The sequence below is a fragment of the Hyperoodon ampullatus genome (genome assembly GCF_949752795.1).
Source record: "Hyperoodon ampullatus genome assembly, chromosome: 5".
NCBI classification, from domain to species: Eukaryota; Metazoa; Chordata; class Mammalia; order Artiodactyla; family Ziphiidae; genus Hyperoodon; species Hyperoodon ampullatus.
This window is the reverse complement of record NC_136918.1, coordinates 144244245-144260734: the sequence shown is the minus strand read 5'-3', so window position 1 is coordinate 144260734 and position 16490 is coordinate 144244245. Positions and strand designations below refer to the sequence as shown.

Sequence of the window (16490 nt, the reverse complement as noted above, 5' to 3'; positions counted from 1 at the left end):
GTGTCCTGACGCCGTCGGCCGGTACCCCACCTTGCGGCAGCATCACCCATGGGGCAGCCTCGTCCAGCCTGTAGGTCCGCGCCTGGCCTCTGGACACAGGAAGGCCGCGCACGGGGCATGAGGAGGGAATCGCGAACCCGATCTGGGACAGTCCGCATCGCTTCACAGTGTCATGAACGAAGGAATGGGTGAAGCATGTGTAAAGGAGGGGATGCAATATACAAATCTAGACCGGACTCTGATTTTTTAAAATAAGCTAAAAAATCATTTGGGGGACAACTGGAAAGCTTGCATAGAAACTAGAGGTTAGGTTATATTGCAGAATTATTGTTTGTCTTCTTAGGTCTAACAATGGTGTTTATGTAGAATGGGCCTCAGCAGACTTTTTCTGTAAAGGGCCATGTGTCAGGCGGACCCAAGACGCCCAGATTCATTGATTCGCTAGGAAGACCCATGGCTATGATTTATTATGGCAAAAGGATTCAAGGCACAGGGAAAAGGCTTGTAGAGCGAGCTAACTTCCCAGCAAAGAGCTGTGACAACACATTAAATGTCAGAAGGAGCTTGTTAGAGACCAGAGCCCAGGGTTTTTTGGGACTTCCCTGGTGGTCCAGTGGTTAAGACTCTGCGATTCCACTGTAGGAGGTGGTCTAAGCTCCTAAATGCTGAGCAGCACAGCCAAAATGTTAATTTAAAAAAAAAAAAAGCGCCCAGTTTTTATTATGAGCTAGTCACAGACACACACGGAAACTCCGGACTCCCAGAAAGAGAACAGATGTTCAGCACACGCTGTGTTGTTTGTACAAACGGTTCAGACCCAGTGAGGCACTCTTATCACAGTTACGGTGATGGGGACCCTCCCCAAATCCACATTCCCAGGTGCCAGCTAAGGGCCAAACTCATAAGCAGGACTTTGTAAGGATAGCATGCAGGCCTTAGGTTAACGCTTCTCTGCACAGGTGAGGTGGTAAATATTTTCAGCTTTGTGAGCCAAAACAACTGCTCCTTTAGTGCAAAAGCAGCTACAGGCAACATGCAAATGAATGTGTGTGGCTGTGTTCTAATAAAACTTTATTTACAAAAACAGGTGATGGGCCAGATTAGGCCCAATGATCATAGTTTGCCAACAAGTGATGGAGAAGAATGTCTCTACTTTTAGGAAATAACTGCAAAGTGTTTGGTGGGGGTGAAGTGTCATGTCAATAAATAGAGAAACAATCACATACAGGGCACACAAGCAAATACGTCAAAATGCTAACAATGGTTGACTCCAGTGGCGGGAATACAAGTGTTCATTGCCCCATTCGTCCAACTTTTTCTGTTTGAAAAAGCTATTTAAGTTCTTTCACCAGCAGAGGCGCTGTTGAACAGGACAAGATCCCTGCCTCACCAGCCACGTCTCAGCGGAGGTGCGGGTCAGTGAAATAACAAATCCATGTACTCCAGAGAGGAGGGCGCTACGTGCTTTTTCCTAAAGCAGGAAAAAGAAGACAACAAAGCCTAAGGAAAAGAGCAATGTTAATAGACATTCAGTGAATTTCTGACAGGGAGTTTCACCAAAAGAATGCAATGAAATGCACCAACATATACTTTAACAATATACCAATACTTGACAGCCTATACAGCTATTAGACACTGACAGCTAATGAAAGATTTGTTGCATATTCAGTGTAACTAAAAAATACATGCTTTTGTTCAGACGAAGTAAAACTTATATTTTAAGGCAGGATGATAAAATGAAGCATAAAATTCTCTCTGTCCGTTAGGGCCTTCTCACTCCCCCTTTGATGGCAGTGTGCATCCGCATTACACAATAACGGGATCTCCTCAAAGGTGGGAATGCCTGCTCCACCATAAAGATCAATTTTTTTCCTTTCTTCTGATGCTGGCAATGTGACTTCTTAGAAGAATAGTGTACTTTCCCAACTTCGTAGGGGGTCACGGTGACCTGCTGCTGGCTTTATACATGCTACCTGGACTATGTATCCTTGGTGAATTTTATTTAAAATGTCAGTACGTCAGTATACGACCACGCCTTCGACTTCTAACAGGCAGAACAGTCTTTCAGAATTTTCTGAAAGACTTCCTCCTGGGTTATAATCCTCAATTTGGCTCAAGTAAAATTCTTTTTTCTTCTTGTCAATTGAATTTTAATCGACAATTCTAAATGCAAAATTATCCTTCTTTAGGAGACTTTTCAAAGTCTGCTGTGCATCGCAGGTAAGAACCATCCGTGGATACTAAAATTAGTGGCAAAAGGATGATGACAGGCATGATGTTTGCATAGCCTCAAAAGTACTTATTGGTTACAATGGGGAAAATAGTAACCTTACAATGGAGAAACCCGGTAGACATGCCTTCACTGAAGATGGAGATCTACATCACCAGTGCAAGGCGTATGGACATCACATGCCCTTGAAATGATGCACTGAAAGGACAGCATCACCTTGGTGGTGTTCCTGCCCCAAACACACAACCTCCACCTGTTTAGGAGAAACATCAGACAAGCCCAAACTAGGATCTTCCTCAAAATAAACAATCCATACTCTTTAAATGTGTCAAGGTCATGAAAGACAAAGACTGGGAACCTGTCCTCAGGAGACGTTACCGGGAAGGACCACGTGGGAGGAGCCTGGGTCAGACAGAGGACTGTGGTGGGACAGCAGTGAAACGTGCGTGGATTCTGGACACAGGTTCATCACAGTGCATCTCAAGGCTCATTTCCTACTTTTGGTAACTATGCTATGTTTAGGCTTGTATGAGACATTAACATTTAGGGAAACTGGATAAAGAGTTTACAAAACCTTTATAGTATTTTTGCAGCCTAAAATTATTCCAATATAAAAAGTTTTAAAAATTAGAAAAGCAAAAACAGAAAGTCTGACAGGACTTGGGGAAGGATGTATTTTCCCACTTCTACACACATTACACACCCTCCACCCCATCCACCCCGAGGGCAGGGTTTTTCTCTGTCCTACTCATCTGCACCCAGGACTGTGCCTAGGAGGTGACAGTGTGTGGAACAGCTGTGACTAGCTCACTAGGTACCAATTAGCAATAGACGTGTGCTCATGTCTTCCACAAATAACAAAGACCAGCATCTCTCATTTCCTGCAGCATCATGGGGATCCACTTCTCATCCTGAGGTTGTCCTGCTTGTTTTGTGTAGAAAAACCCCTGTTCGTGGATCCTGTGTGTTTTCCTAGGTCATGGTCTTTCAGCTCCAGGCTCAACTTGGTGAAGAAGTGTGGGACCATCTTTGAAGCATAATTTTGCATCTGTGCTAGGAAGCGTGTATGTGATGTGCTAGGGAGGTGACTCCGTTTCCCGGAGCTGCTGTAACCAAGTGCCCAAAACCGGTGGCTTAGAGCAATAGAAAGTGATTGTCTCCCAGTTCTAGAGGCCAGAAGTCTGAAACGCATGTGTCCACAGGGCCACGCTCCCTCCGGAGGCTCCAGGGGCGGGTCCTGCCTGCCTCTTCCTGCTTCTGGGGCTCCTGGTGATTCTGGGCCTGCGGCTGCATCGCACCACATCTGCCTCTGTCCTCACGTGGCCTCCTCCCCTGTAGCTCTGTCTTTACATGCTGTTCTTCTTGTCTGTCTCTCTGTGTCCTCTTGTTTCCTTATAAGGACACCAGTCACTGGACTTAGGGCCTGCCCTAATCCACTATTAACCTCATCTTAACTAGTTACATCTGCAAAGAACTTATTTCCAAATTAAGGTCACATTCTGAGGTTCTGGGTAGGTGTGATTTTGGAGGACACTATTGAACACGCTACAGAAAGTGTGAAGAAGATACAATAAGTAACAGTCCCTACCACCTAATGAGGGCCTACGACGTGCGAGGACTTTATACATCTTAAAACAATCCTGCAAGGGAGGCGTGGCTTTTGCCCTTTTGTAGGTGAGCAAAGAGGCTTACAGGTTATGCTCTTGCCCAGAGTCTGAAAAAGACAAGGCAAAGGTAACGCCCAGGCCAGCCCGTCTGCCCAGCACAGCCGTGAGCGCCCTACGTCCCGACCAGCACCACTTCACAGGTGGCAGGTGGTCCCTGTGTGCAGTTAGCAGCACGGCCCGAAGCAGAAGGGCTGCGCCTGGTATAGCTCCGGTGCTGCCTTCTTGAAATTCTTAATACATTTTGAACAAGGGCCCAATGATTCCTTTTGCACATACATTAGACAGCCTGTCCACTGTCGTGGCCCAGCCACTCCCCCTCCGGGACCCCCACCACGTCCTCTGCGCAACCCGCTGCTCAGAGCGGCTCTCCAGACCCAAACCCATTCTCTCCATATTGTGTGCTTCTCCCCCGATATTTATCCCTCAATGGTTATTATAGAAAATCAGGGCAATAAAAAAAGTTAGGGGAGGAAACCAATCATGGTCTCATGGCCTAAAAGAAAAATTTCTGACAGATCTGTTCTTTGTTTTCTGTGCATAAGATTTGTATTAATTATATGTTAATATATTATAGTACTCACACTATATTGACAGTTTTGAAACTGCTTTTCAATAACATATCTAGCATTTTCCCATGATATTAATTTCTCAAGAATATGCAATATTCCAGAATAAACCTTTCTTCTAAAAGCAAAAAGGCCTTTAAATAAAACTTTGGGAAAATACTGAAAATCACAGAAAGTTGTTAAATACCCATTCCCCACCCCATAGTGATGGCTACTGTTAACACCGGTGAATATCCGTCAATCCCGCAGGTGCCTGGACCCCACCGAACCCCAGGGACTCGGAATCTCCAGGGAAAAGGGCTGGGAACTCAGCATTTCAACAAGCACCCAGTGCTGCCAACATCAGGGCCCTAGCAGACACGCTTTTGTAAACACTTCTTCCCAAGTACACAGGGCTCCTTGCTATGGACAGAGGCTGGGCATGGAGGCGGCTTCTAAATTCTGGGATGGACATTTTTATAGATAAATCTTCTGTCCATCCATTATATTACTTTTCCTTAAAATAAATTCCTGGCATTAACTGCTTTGTTCTTTTTGGCCACACCACATGGCATGTGGGATCTTAGCTCCCCGACCAGAGATTGACCCTACAGCCCCTGCATTGGAAGTGAGGAGTCTTAACCACTGGCCACCAGGGAAGTCCCTTTTAGATTTTTTTTTTGATGTGGACCATTTTTAAAGTCTTTATTGAATTGTTACAATATTGCTTCTGTTTTATGTTTTGGTTTTTTGGCCTTGAGGCATGTGGGATCTTAGCTCCCCGACCAGGGATCGAACCCGCACCCCCTGCATTGGAAGGCGAAGTCTTAACCACTGGACCACCAGGGAAGTCCCTCAATTGCTTTAATTTGCAGTTTTGTTTTTGATTTACAGAAGTGTGTAAGTGTAACTGAGCAGGACCCTTTGGGGCCTTGCCAGGACAGGCTGTCCCCCCAGCATCCTCTGCCTGCCTCCTGTCTGTAGAAAAACTTTAGCCAAAGAAAAAACTTAATCAGAGAAGAGACAACATGTAGAAGCAAAGGAAAGCCGTCAAACAAGACAAAATAATATAGTTTAGGCATTAAAGACAAGGACCTGGGACTTCCCTGGTGGCACAGTGGTTAAGAATCCGCCTGCCAGTGCAGGGGACACAGGTTCGATCCCTGGTCCAGGAAGATATCACACGCCGCAGAGCAACTAAGCCTGCGTGCCACAACAACTGAGCCTGCGCTCTAGAGCCCAGGAGCCACAACTACTGAGCCCATGTGCCTAGAGCCCATGCTCCACAACAAGAGAAGCCACCGCAATGAGAAGCCCACGCACTGCAATGAAGAGTAGCCCCCACTTGCCGCAACTAGAGGAAGCCCACGCACAGCAACGAGGACCCAATGAAGCCAAAAATAAATAATAAATAAATAAGTAAAATTTTAAGTTATAGAAGTATAATAATAAAAAAAAAGTACTTTAAGAAAGAAAAAGACAAGGACCTTTTGGGACTTCCCTGGCGGTCCAGTGGTTAGGACTTGGCACTTTCACTGCCGGGGACTGGGTGCAATCCCTAGTCAGGGAACTAAGAGCTCGCAAGTCTTGTGGTATGAAAAAAAAAAAAAAGAAGTTAAGGACCTTTAGTTCCTCCTCAAAGTCTGTAGATAATATTCTGAGCCATGTCCTTTGAGCCATTTTGCAGATACTGAAATCCCCACCAGATGGAAGAAGTTAATTACATGATGACAAGACTATAGCCGTGACATGAACTGCTGGTCCATCTTACACAATTCCAAGAACTGGCCTCAAGGGGATGGGAACAAACCAATTCTGGAACTGAAGATTAACTGTACTTAAAACAATCGAAGGACACTGATCACATCACCACATGAGTAATTTCAAGATGACTATCAGAGCTGACTGTGCTCTACTGTGTGTAGCTCCCCCCAACCCGGGCCTGTGCACCCCTGAAATGCCCCTTTAGAATCTCTTGTTGGGCTTCCCTGGTGGCGCAGTGGTTGAGAGTCCGCCTGCCGATGCAGGGGATGCGGGTTCGTGCCCCGGTCCAGGAAGATCCCACATGCTGCGGAGCGGCTGGGCCCGTGAGCCATGGCCTCTGAGCCTGCGCGTCCAGAGCCTGTGCTCTGTGACGGGAGAGGCCACAACAGTAAGAGGCCCACGTACAGCAAAAAAAAAAAAAAAAAAAAAAGCTGGGTCGTCAAGGAATGAGATGAATGTCAACATTTTTCAGGGCATTTGGGTAGAAAAAGTACTGCTAATTATGGGTTAGACTTCTGTTAGTATAGAAATTATAGGCAATGATTGTGGTAACATCATCAACTCACCCTAGGGCTCAGACACCGTCCCAAGCATTTTATGCTCATTAATTCACTTAGTGCTTCATTTAAGCACAGAGAGGTTCAGCAGTTACTCCTATGCCACACAGCAGGTACCAGGAAAGGGTGGATCAGCATTCAAGAGTCTGACCTTCAGAGCTCGCCTTCCATGGCAGCCGGAAAACATGTCTGGACCCAAACCTGCAGCAATAAAGCAGCAATGACTATACAGACGGACAATGGGCAGACCATGTACATGTGATGAGAGACCCACCACCTGTGCAACCACCATCCAGCAGCCAAACCACAGCCTCTGCAGCCGTTGGCCCAGAATGTCAGGAGGTGGCTGTGACAGTCACCTTCCCTAATTTTTGCCCCATCCCCCTTCTAACTCAGGACAACCAGAGAAGGCCAAATATGCCCCTGAAAGCAATCAAACAGGACGCCCCGCTTGTAGTGAGCCTGCCCACAGCCTCCCCGGGCCCAAAGGATCCATCAGGACAGAGCTAAGCTTTCCTTTTTTCTAGTATAAGCTGCCCCCTCCTCTGCCTGCCTCTGAGTCTCTGTCAAAACCCAAGCGACGGTGGTGGATCCCCTGCTACAGCCAGCTCTGAAAAAACAAGCCTTTCCACAGGTGTTACCCTCCTAGCTCTAAAATGTGAGCACCTGCAGACACAGGTCCAGCAGGCACAGAGGGTCAGGCATAAGGAGACGCCTCAGGGTGCCCCCCACCCCCCGCCGCCACCCCGAGCTTCAGGATGACAAATGCCACAGAACCGCCTGCCTTGCCCTTCTGGGTCATTATTTTCTGAGGCTTTGTTTTTTTTTTTTTTTTTTCTTTTTTTTTTCTTTTTTTTTTTTTTGCGGTACGCGGGCCTCTCACTGTTGTGGTCTCTCCCGTTGCGGAGCACAGGCTCCGGACGTGCAGGCTCAGCGGCCATGGCTCACGGGCCCAGCAGCTCCGCGGCATGTGGGATCTTCCCGGACCGGGGCACGAACCCGTGTCCCCTGCATCGGCAGGCGGACTCGCTACCACTGCGCCACCAGGGAAGCCCGAGGCTTTGTTTTTGACACAGAGGAGTTTTCCATTTGTATGGGGTCAAATCTGTCTCTCATTCATTCATTCAGTTATGCATTGTGAGAGTCTTGAAACCCAGTCCTGTGACTGGTTTCTAATGAACACTCATGCCCCGGTGTCTGTTCTTGTTTTTCCCTCTTGTCCTAGCCCATACCTGTTTGATCACATTTTTGCCTAATGAGTAAGGAGTAGTGCAGGTCAGGGGCTTGGAGCCACAGAGGTCCAATAAGCATCACTGTTTATGTGCTGTTCTGAGTCATCTTCCAGGGCAAGATGACCTTTACAGAGTATGTGGACACAGACTCCGGAGTCACAGACCACCAGACCAAAGACACGTAGACGGCGGATGATTCAGATGATTCACCCCAGCTCCTCTGTCTTCCCCTTTAAAAACTGCTAACTCAATGTTTCTGAATGTAAATTGGAAGTGCCAGTTCAAGTACACTGCCTATTTTTAATGATCCTTTATTCACTCATTGGTAGGAGTTATTTATATATTGTCAGATATGTGTAATGAGAATATTTATCCCAGTGGGTGGTTTGTTTTTTCATTCTCGTAAAAATGTCTTTCAATGAATAGTTCTTTCTTTTCATTAAATGCAAATGATCATTAAGAAAAGTAAAAACTGCTAACTCAGACCGATGAGGAGTGGATCTGAGGCTTCCCTCCTCCCTTGCTTGGAACCCTGACTTTGCTGCAAACCCTGCTGTCAGGGTTTGGCTTTCTGTGCTTGGGCCTTTGATGGGTGTCAGTCTCTCCTTCCCCTCCCTCCAGGGCTCAACCACACACGTCCTCCCATGCTTCCCTGAACTTACAGACCAGGCTCTGCCCTAGAAAGTACCAGAAAGCCTCACCTCCCCACACACTCGCTCACGGGCCACTCCCACTGGGCCCACCAGGAAGCGAGGCTGGGCCTCTGCCTGCAGAGTCAGCGCCCAGCGATGGGAGAGGCCCAGTGCCCACTGAGGTGCAGCCCTGTCGGTTGGGGGGGCAGCTGGATCTTCTGAAAGGCCAGTCCTGTCCAGACAGCTCCCAGCGCAGGCCCCACCCTGCCCCAATAAGATGGGGACCCTTCCCTTCCCAGGATTTTGAACCCTCTCATCCCAGGATGTCTCAACCCCAAACCAAACCCCGTCAGAACCAAGCCCTTAACTAACTCCATCCACCTGACCCCACCCCAGCCTGAGACCCTGGGAGTCATCACCTCCCCATCACTGGACTCCTTTGGGCCTCTTCTGTCCACCCACGTCAGCCCTTCACTGTGTCCCCGGGTCACACGCCCATGATGTTCACAGCAGCCCACATGACAGGCCGGCCCAGGTGGGGCGCTGGGCCGGGCCATGCGATGAGGGGCGCCAGGCAGGCAGATGCCCGCGGGAGGGAGGGCCTGCCAGCCCACCCCTGCCCCTCTCCCCCAGCCCCCCCAGCTCCCGCGCTGGGCGGGGGCTTCTCTCCCCTCCGCCCTCGGTCCAGCTGCCCGCTGCTCTCCGGACCCCAAACGCCCCTGTCGTTTCAGGACCCACTACTGTCATCTCACGCAGTGGGTCAAACTGTGGGGACCCGGAGACCAAGACAGGACAGTGGGGTCTGGGGGCACTGTGTGGTCCGGGAGGCCAGGGAGGAGTCAGGATGGGCCAACTCCCCACCGCGCCCTGCCCCGCACCGGGCCGGTACCCCCGAGGTTCCCAGCAGGGCAGCGCCCGCCCAGCCACCGCGAGACCCGGAGCACCTCCCTTCCCGGGAACCTGCGGACCGCGCCCGCACTGCCACCCACATCCTGCAGGGCCCCGCCCACCCCCTTCCCGGATCCTGCGGCCGCGCCCCCATCCCACCCTATGACTCAGCCGACGGGGGTGGCTGACACCAAACCCAGGGAGAGGGGACAGCCCTACAGCACACGACCCTTGGTCCCGAGAAGGTGCCTGCCGGGGGTCCCAGGCTGCGGCCCGCTCCCGCCCACGGCGCATTTCTATCAGGACGCCTCGCGCCTCATTCCCGTCCCGGGCGCCCGGCACCCCATTTCCGGTCCCGGATTCCCCACCAGCCGCGCGCCGTGGTTCCGCCCGCGCGCCACGTGACCGCCGCGCCAGGTCCGGGCGCTGGATTTCGGTCAGCTGCTCCCGCCAGAGTCCGCTGCTCGTGCGCGTCCGCTGCTCCCGAGTGACCGCCGCCTGGTGTCTACGCCCGCCCGCCCCGCCTGCCGCCGAGATGATGTGCGGCGCGCCCACCGCCACGCAGCCGGCCACGGCCCACACCCAGGCCATCGCCGACCAGGTCAGGGCCCCGGGGGGCGGATGGGGTCCTGCGGGCCCGGGCAGTCGGCAGGCATCGCCGCTGGGACAGAGGCGGTGCGCCCGAGCGCATCCCGCCGTGGGCCGGACTGGGCGCAGGCCGATGCCCCTCCCCGCCTGGGAAGCGCGCCCGCGAGCGGAGGTGGCCACAGGGGTAGTGCCGCGACGTGCCCGTTGGGGACAAGCACTTAGAGAGCAAACGGTACAGTAGGAGGGGTGAAGTAACCCTGAGTGAGTCCGGGGACAGGTCCACAGGCGTTCTAGACTTAGGCTGTTATTCTAGCACTTTTGTGTACGTTTGAGGTTCTCTCCAAATGAACAGCTTCGAAATGCAATCCAGCCTGGGTCGCGGAGGCAGAGCCTGGTTCGGACCCTGGGCAGCTGTTGGGCCGGGTTCCGAGGAAGGCACCTGCACCCAAGGATCAGGTGAGGGTGGGAGGAGCGGGGCCTGCCCTGCCTGTCCTCGTGTGCCAGCAAAGTCGGCTCTTGACAAGCAAGACCCCTTCCCGCCTCTTCGTGGTTTTCCGGGCCTGAGAATTCCCCGCTTGTCATGTGAACTTTAAATGTGTGTCAGCTCACTTGGGAGGGAAGAGTCACTGTCTCAAACGGCCCCTTCATTTGGGGTCAGTTCCTTGAAAGTGATACGTCAGTGGACCGTTCTCACTGCCCCTGGGAACAAGGAGGCTGCCTTTGTGCTGGGTGGTCTCTGTGAGGGGCATGGGCACCATCTGGTGGCCCTTTGTACTGACGCTTTTGGGACAGTCTGGGCTGCACATGAGAAGGTCAGAGGCCAGAGACCGGCCCGGTCAGAAGGACGTCGCGGTGCTGCATTGCGCCCCCGCCTCTTCCAGCCCTGTCCTAGGGCCCTCCCTGGCCCTCTGCCCGACCTGGTCCCCTCAGGGCTGGAAACTGGCAGCTTCCTAAGTGACCCGGGGCTTTCTGCACACCCCCTGGCTACAGCCCAGCTCATCTTTCTCCTGGCCGGCAGGCAGCGGTGTCAGTGACCTGCCGTCCCGCAGGCCGTGGCCTGGCCTGGCATTCGCTGCCTGCACATGCTCTGTTCCGCCACCTCCTTTAGGGTTTTCTCAAGCCACTCAGTCCTTGCACAGGGCGGGGGCTCTGTGCAAGCCCCCCTGAAGCAGAGAGAGAGACGATTCCATCTCAGACTCCCAGGAGGGTCTGTGGGTGTCACTCACCCCCCTGGTCTTGTAAACTGTCTGCAGGGTCAGTTCCCTGCAGATCTGGCAGGCACCTGGCAGGAAGAAGGGCCCCACGGGGGAGTGTTCAGACGCAGGTGGGCACCAGCCCCAGGGGACACGCGCACCGCCGTGGGAGCCGTGGCAGCTGCGTGGAGAGAAGGCGGCCCTCCTTCTCACTTCCTGACCCTCCCTCCTGTCCTTTCTGCCCACCTTATCCACAGGGAGCCCCCCTCCCTGAAGGCCTTTGCCACAGGGACTCGCTGGCATGCGTGGCGGTGACCCCCTCAGCTCCCAGAGCAGCACGCTTCCGGGCTTCACTGAAATCCTCCGACCCTCTAGAACTCGTCCGGTGACTGCAGTGCAGAGTCAGCGTGCTCTAGTGCCTGCCAGTAATCCAGAGAGCAGCCAGAGCACTTTGAAACTAGATTAGGTTTTAAAGTCAAGACAAAACAACCTGCTCCCCTCTTCCTCCATAAGAATGCTCAGTTCCCAAAAGGCCAAGACCCTGGAAAACAGGACTAATCCGAAAGTGTGATTACCGTTTGACACCAAGGATCAGGAACAGCCTCCGCCCAAAGGCATTGCATCCTAGAGAAATTATCTAAAACTGCAGCAAAGCATTTTTCCCTGCAAAAGTGTGTTATCTGCTGCATTATCTGTCACACAAGAAATTGGGAATACTTAAGAGAATTAAGGCACATCTAGAAGATGGAAGATTAAATTTAATATTAAATTTAGTTTAACATTTTTAACTGTTTTAGCTTTCAATTTTAAAAGAGTAATTAGGGACTTCCATGGTGGTGCAGTGGTTAAAAATCCTCCTGCCAATGCAGGGGACACAGGTTCCATCCCTGGTCTGGGAAGATCGACATGCCGCGGAGCAACTAAGCCTGTGCACAACTACTGAGCCCGTGTACCACAATACTGAAGCCCGCATGACACAGCTACTGAAGCCTGCATGCCTAGAGGCTGTGCTCCGCAATGAAGAGTAGCCCCCACTCGCCGCAACTAGAGAAAGCCCGCAAGCAGCAATGAAGACCCAACACAGCCAAAGATAAATAAATAAATAAATAAATAAAATTTCTTTAAAAATAAACAAAAGTGTAATTAGGAACTTCCCTGGTGGTCCAGTGGTCAAGAATCCTGCTTCCAATGCAGGGGATGCAGGTTCGAGCCCTGGTCAGGGAACTAAGATCCCACATGCCGCAGAGCAACTAAGCCCGCATGCCACAACTACTGAGCCTGTGCACCACAACTACTGAGCCCGCGCGCCACAAGGGAGAGCCCGCATGCGGCAACTGAGACCCGATGCAGCAAAAATAAAAATTAAAAAAAAACATTTAAAAGAGTAATTAAAAAACTGTATATACTCTTTGCAGTGAACTGTTTGTTAAGTAAAAGAGAAAAACAGGGTATGAACTCACATACGTTGTCATGATGATGAAAATATCAAACCATTCCATGCCTGGAAAAGAAAGGGAAAATGACACAGAGAAATAGTACCGTTGAAACTCGGCAGAATTAGAGAGCTGTTTTCTGTACTTTATCATCAGAACCGACAATTTAATGTGTCTGCTCAGTTGTGAAGAACGGTCGTGTGATAGAAAGTCTGTAGAGGGCTGGCATCAGAGTTCAGCCGTGACATTTAATTCAAGTAAGTGCACGTGTCTCTCCATTCTCTCCTCCCCCAGGTGAGGTCCCAGCTGGAAGAGAAGGAGAAGAAGTTCCCGATGTTCAAGGCTGTGGAGTTCAAGAGCCAGGTGGTCGCCGGGAGGGTCTTCTTCATCAAGGTGGGATGTCAGCCTCTTCGGAAGGCCTGGCCTGAATTGGGGGCGCCTAGGTGCCTGGGCAGGGGTGCTTAAGGGGGTCGAGTGGCAGCCCCCAGCTTCAGGGGGTTGCTGGCCATCTAAAATGAGCACGCGTGTGCACGCGCGCGCGCGTGTGTGTGCACGTGTGCGCACAGCCTCCTGGAGGGGAGGACCGAGCCTTTCGGGGACTCGGGGCTCTGATGGAGTGTGTGTCGGTGCCGGGCGCTGGCTGGGGCAACGAGGGCGTCCCCTGGACTCGGAGGAGGAAGGTGGGAATGTCCTCAGCCCACTCGCTGGTCACCTGAAGGGACATGGCCTCCTGGCACCCAGGGCCTTTCTCCCAGTCCAGCCGAGTCCAGTGGAGCAGGGGTTCAGGGGCCGCACCCGCCCCTCACTGGACTCTCTTCCCAGGTTCAAGTGGACGAGGACAGCTTCGTGCACATTCGAGTATTTGAAAGCCTCCCACATGAGAACAAGCCCTTGGCCTTGGCCAGCTACCAGACCCACAAAGGCAGACACGACGAGCTGACCTACTTCTAGTCCCGATTTTGCAGAGCCCGTCACCCATGTGGGTCTCTCCACTGCCAACCTGTGTCTGGGACCTCACGCGGTGCCACTCGGGGGGTGGGGGGGTGGGGGGGTGGGATGCACCTCTCCGGTGTCTCTGTTCCTCACTTTCATTGTGTTCATTTTTTTCTCCCAGTCAATGATCTTAAGTAAATTACTTTCAAGGAGGGTTTGTGTTATCTTTAAATATATGTATTTTTTCAGTGTTCACAAATTTTCTGTTTTGGGGTTTTTTCTTCATCTGAAGCCGTAGTCACAGTAGGGAGGTGTCACGGGGTGAGAGCTGTCCAGGGTGGAGCCCCCGCTGGACCTCGTGCGGCCTGAGACCCCTCCCCCTGAGCAGCTGAGCAGGGGGTGGGGGATGCCCAGGTCACAGCAGGCGGGCTGTAGACCCAGGATTCCAGGAGCCTGTGTTCTAACCGCAGCTCCGCACGCCTCCGTTGCTGTGACTGTATCCTGTCTCTAAAATACAAGATTTGAGGGAATTCCCTGGCGGTCCAGTGGTGAGGACTCTGGGCCTTCGCTGCAGAGCGCGAGGGTCAATCCCGGTTGGGGAATTAAGATCTCGCAAGCTGCATGGCACGGCCGAAAATGAATAAATACATAAATACGTGAATACATTTTTTTCAGCAAATCCGATTCTAGAGCATTAGCTCGAGATGTCTTCAGACACACTGGCACATTTCTGGCTCTGGTGTAGAGATGGTCAGGTGTGGGCAGGACAGGTGGTAACCCTGCAGGTACTGCCGAGCGCCATCAGCCTGCAAGGCCATCACGAGCTCAGCCTCTGGGCTGCACGTGTTCTGCACCGTCTCCCACCCCTGATACCCCTGCCCACCTGACGCTCCCCGTGCCCGCCGGCACCCAGGAGCCAGTCCTGCACTTCCTGGGCATGTAGGGCATTCCTGGCCGCTCAGGCCTATGCTTCCCTCTCCGCTTGGCTGAGACCTGGCTGGTGACTGGCCTGGAGCTCCAGAGGTGGTAGAGGTGCATCTGGAAGGGAAACGTGTCAGTCTGTGAGGCACCTGCCTCAGGTGTGTGGCTGTTGCCTGGTCTCCAGGGGCGGGAGCTGATTTTCAGCCGAGGCGAGTGTGGGGGGCTGCTGGGCATCTGGAGGAATTAGGGGTTCAAGGTCCTCAGACGTGTCCTTCCGCACGTCCCCACCCCAGGCCTCAGGGCCCATTTCTCCCCTTTAAGGACCCTACTTCCAACGCAACCCATTTTCTTGGTTTCCCAGGGCTGCCAGGCCCCAGGCGTCCCTGGGCTTGTGGCTGCATCATGCGTCTGCCTCTGTGTGTGTGTGCCCCTCCCCACCCCATCAGGACCCCAGTTACCAGATTTAGGTCCACCCTAGAGCAGTGTGACCTCAACTAGTACATCTGCGAAGATCCTATTTCCAAATAAGGTCACATTCTGAGGTTCTGGTGGCCCTGACTTATTGGAGGACACCACTGATTCTGGGGGAGACACCAAAGCTAAATTTAGCATCCTTTTCAAGGGTGCTACCTTTATAACAAGACCCTGAATTCTACACTCAAAGTGGGCAAACTGCGTGTAATGTGAATTATATCTGAATAATCTTTAGCAGTGGGGAAAGGGATGGATGGAAGAGGGAGGAAAGTGCCTCCTCTCCTCTCCCTTCCTTTCCCCCATCCCCCCAAGGTCATGGATGACAGCCACACTCAGGGAAAGCAGAGCAACACGATGGAAGGGGCCTGGGACAGCCTCGTGCAGGTTAAGGCTGCCACCGGGGCCAGCCTGAGTCTGCACCTCATGGGGAATTTCTTCAGTGTCCTAACTTAGGCAGAATTACAGACAGGACGCTGTGTGGCTGAGATCCCAGAGGCCCCTGGAAAGTTCCATACAACACGTGTCCCAGTGCCCGAAACCTGTGGCTGTTACCTTATACTGCAAAAGGGTCTTGGCAGATGTGATTAAGCTAAGGGTCTTAAGATGGGGAGATGTTCTTGGCATAGCCGGGTGGGCCCAGCGTCATCACAGGGTCCCCGTGAGAGGGAGGCAGGAGGGTCAGTGTCAGAGAGACTGAAGGTGGAGGAGGGGCCACGAGCCAAGGAACACAGGTGCCTCCAGAAGCTGGAAAAGGCAGGCAGGGAAGAGTCTCTCCGGAGCCTGCGGAAGGAGCCAGCTCTGCCCACCATTTTCAGACATCTGACCTCCAGGCTGTGAAAGAATACATCTGTGTTGCTTTAAGCTCAACTAGTGGGAACGTGTCACAGCAGCCACAGGAGACTGTCACCAGGAGGCGGAGTCCGGGCCAGGAGGGCCTTGCTGGCGAGCATAGCAGCACAGGGTTGGCAGAAGCGGAGAGGTCGAGTCAGAGGCACTTGGGACAGGATCCCGCGTCCTCCCCCGCCCCTCCCTGCCTGTCCAGCAGGGCCAGGTGCTGCCCAGAGGCGACCTGAGGACTTATTTACAGAGATGTGGGCTGATCCTGGGGAGAGCAGGTACCTGCAGGGCTCACAGGACCAGCGCTGTCACCACCCAGGTGTGAAGGAAGCCGGAAGGAGCATGAGGCTCTTGGTCAGTGACTGAAGCCGGTCCTCAGAATCGGGCAGGGAGGGGCCGGGAAAGGGAGCCCAATCCTGCGGGAAGCCCGCCTGGAGCCCACTGCCCAGTGCATCCAAACCAGCCCTCCCAGGGCAGAGAACAGAGCAGGAGAGGGAATCTGGCCACGGCGGGCAGGACAGTGCAGGTCCTTTCCCGAAAGAGGGATGTCAGGTCCTTTCCCGAGGGAATCAGCTGCCCTCCGGCCCCAGCAGTAA

General features: G+C 52.6%; 1 protein-coding gene across 1 annotated transcript; it reads left to right on the top strand.

The window, feature by feature from the left end:
• Nucleotides 1-9876: 9876 nt before the first annotated feature.
• On the top strand, nucleotides 9877-14325 carry CSTB (cystatin B). Its single transcript, XM_079705344.1, has 3 exons — nucleotides 9877-10116; nucleotides 13024-13122; nucleotides 13552-14325. The coding sequence occupies exons 1-3, from the start codon at nucleotides 10051-10053 to the stop codon at nucleotides 13678-13680; spliced, it is 294 nt and encodes a 97-aa protein (XP_079561470.1). The 5' UTR covers nucleotides 9877-10050; the 3' UTR covers nucleotides 13681-14325.
• The last annotated feature ends 2165 nt before the right edge of the window (nucleotides 14326-16490 follow it).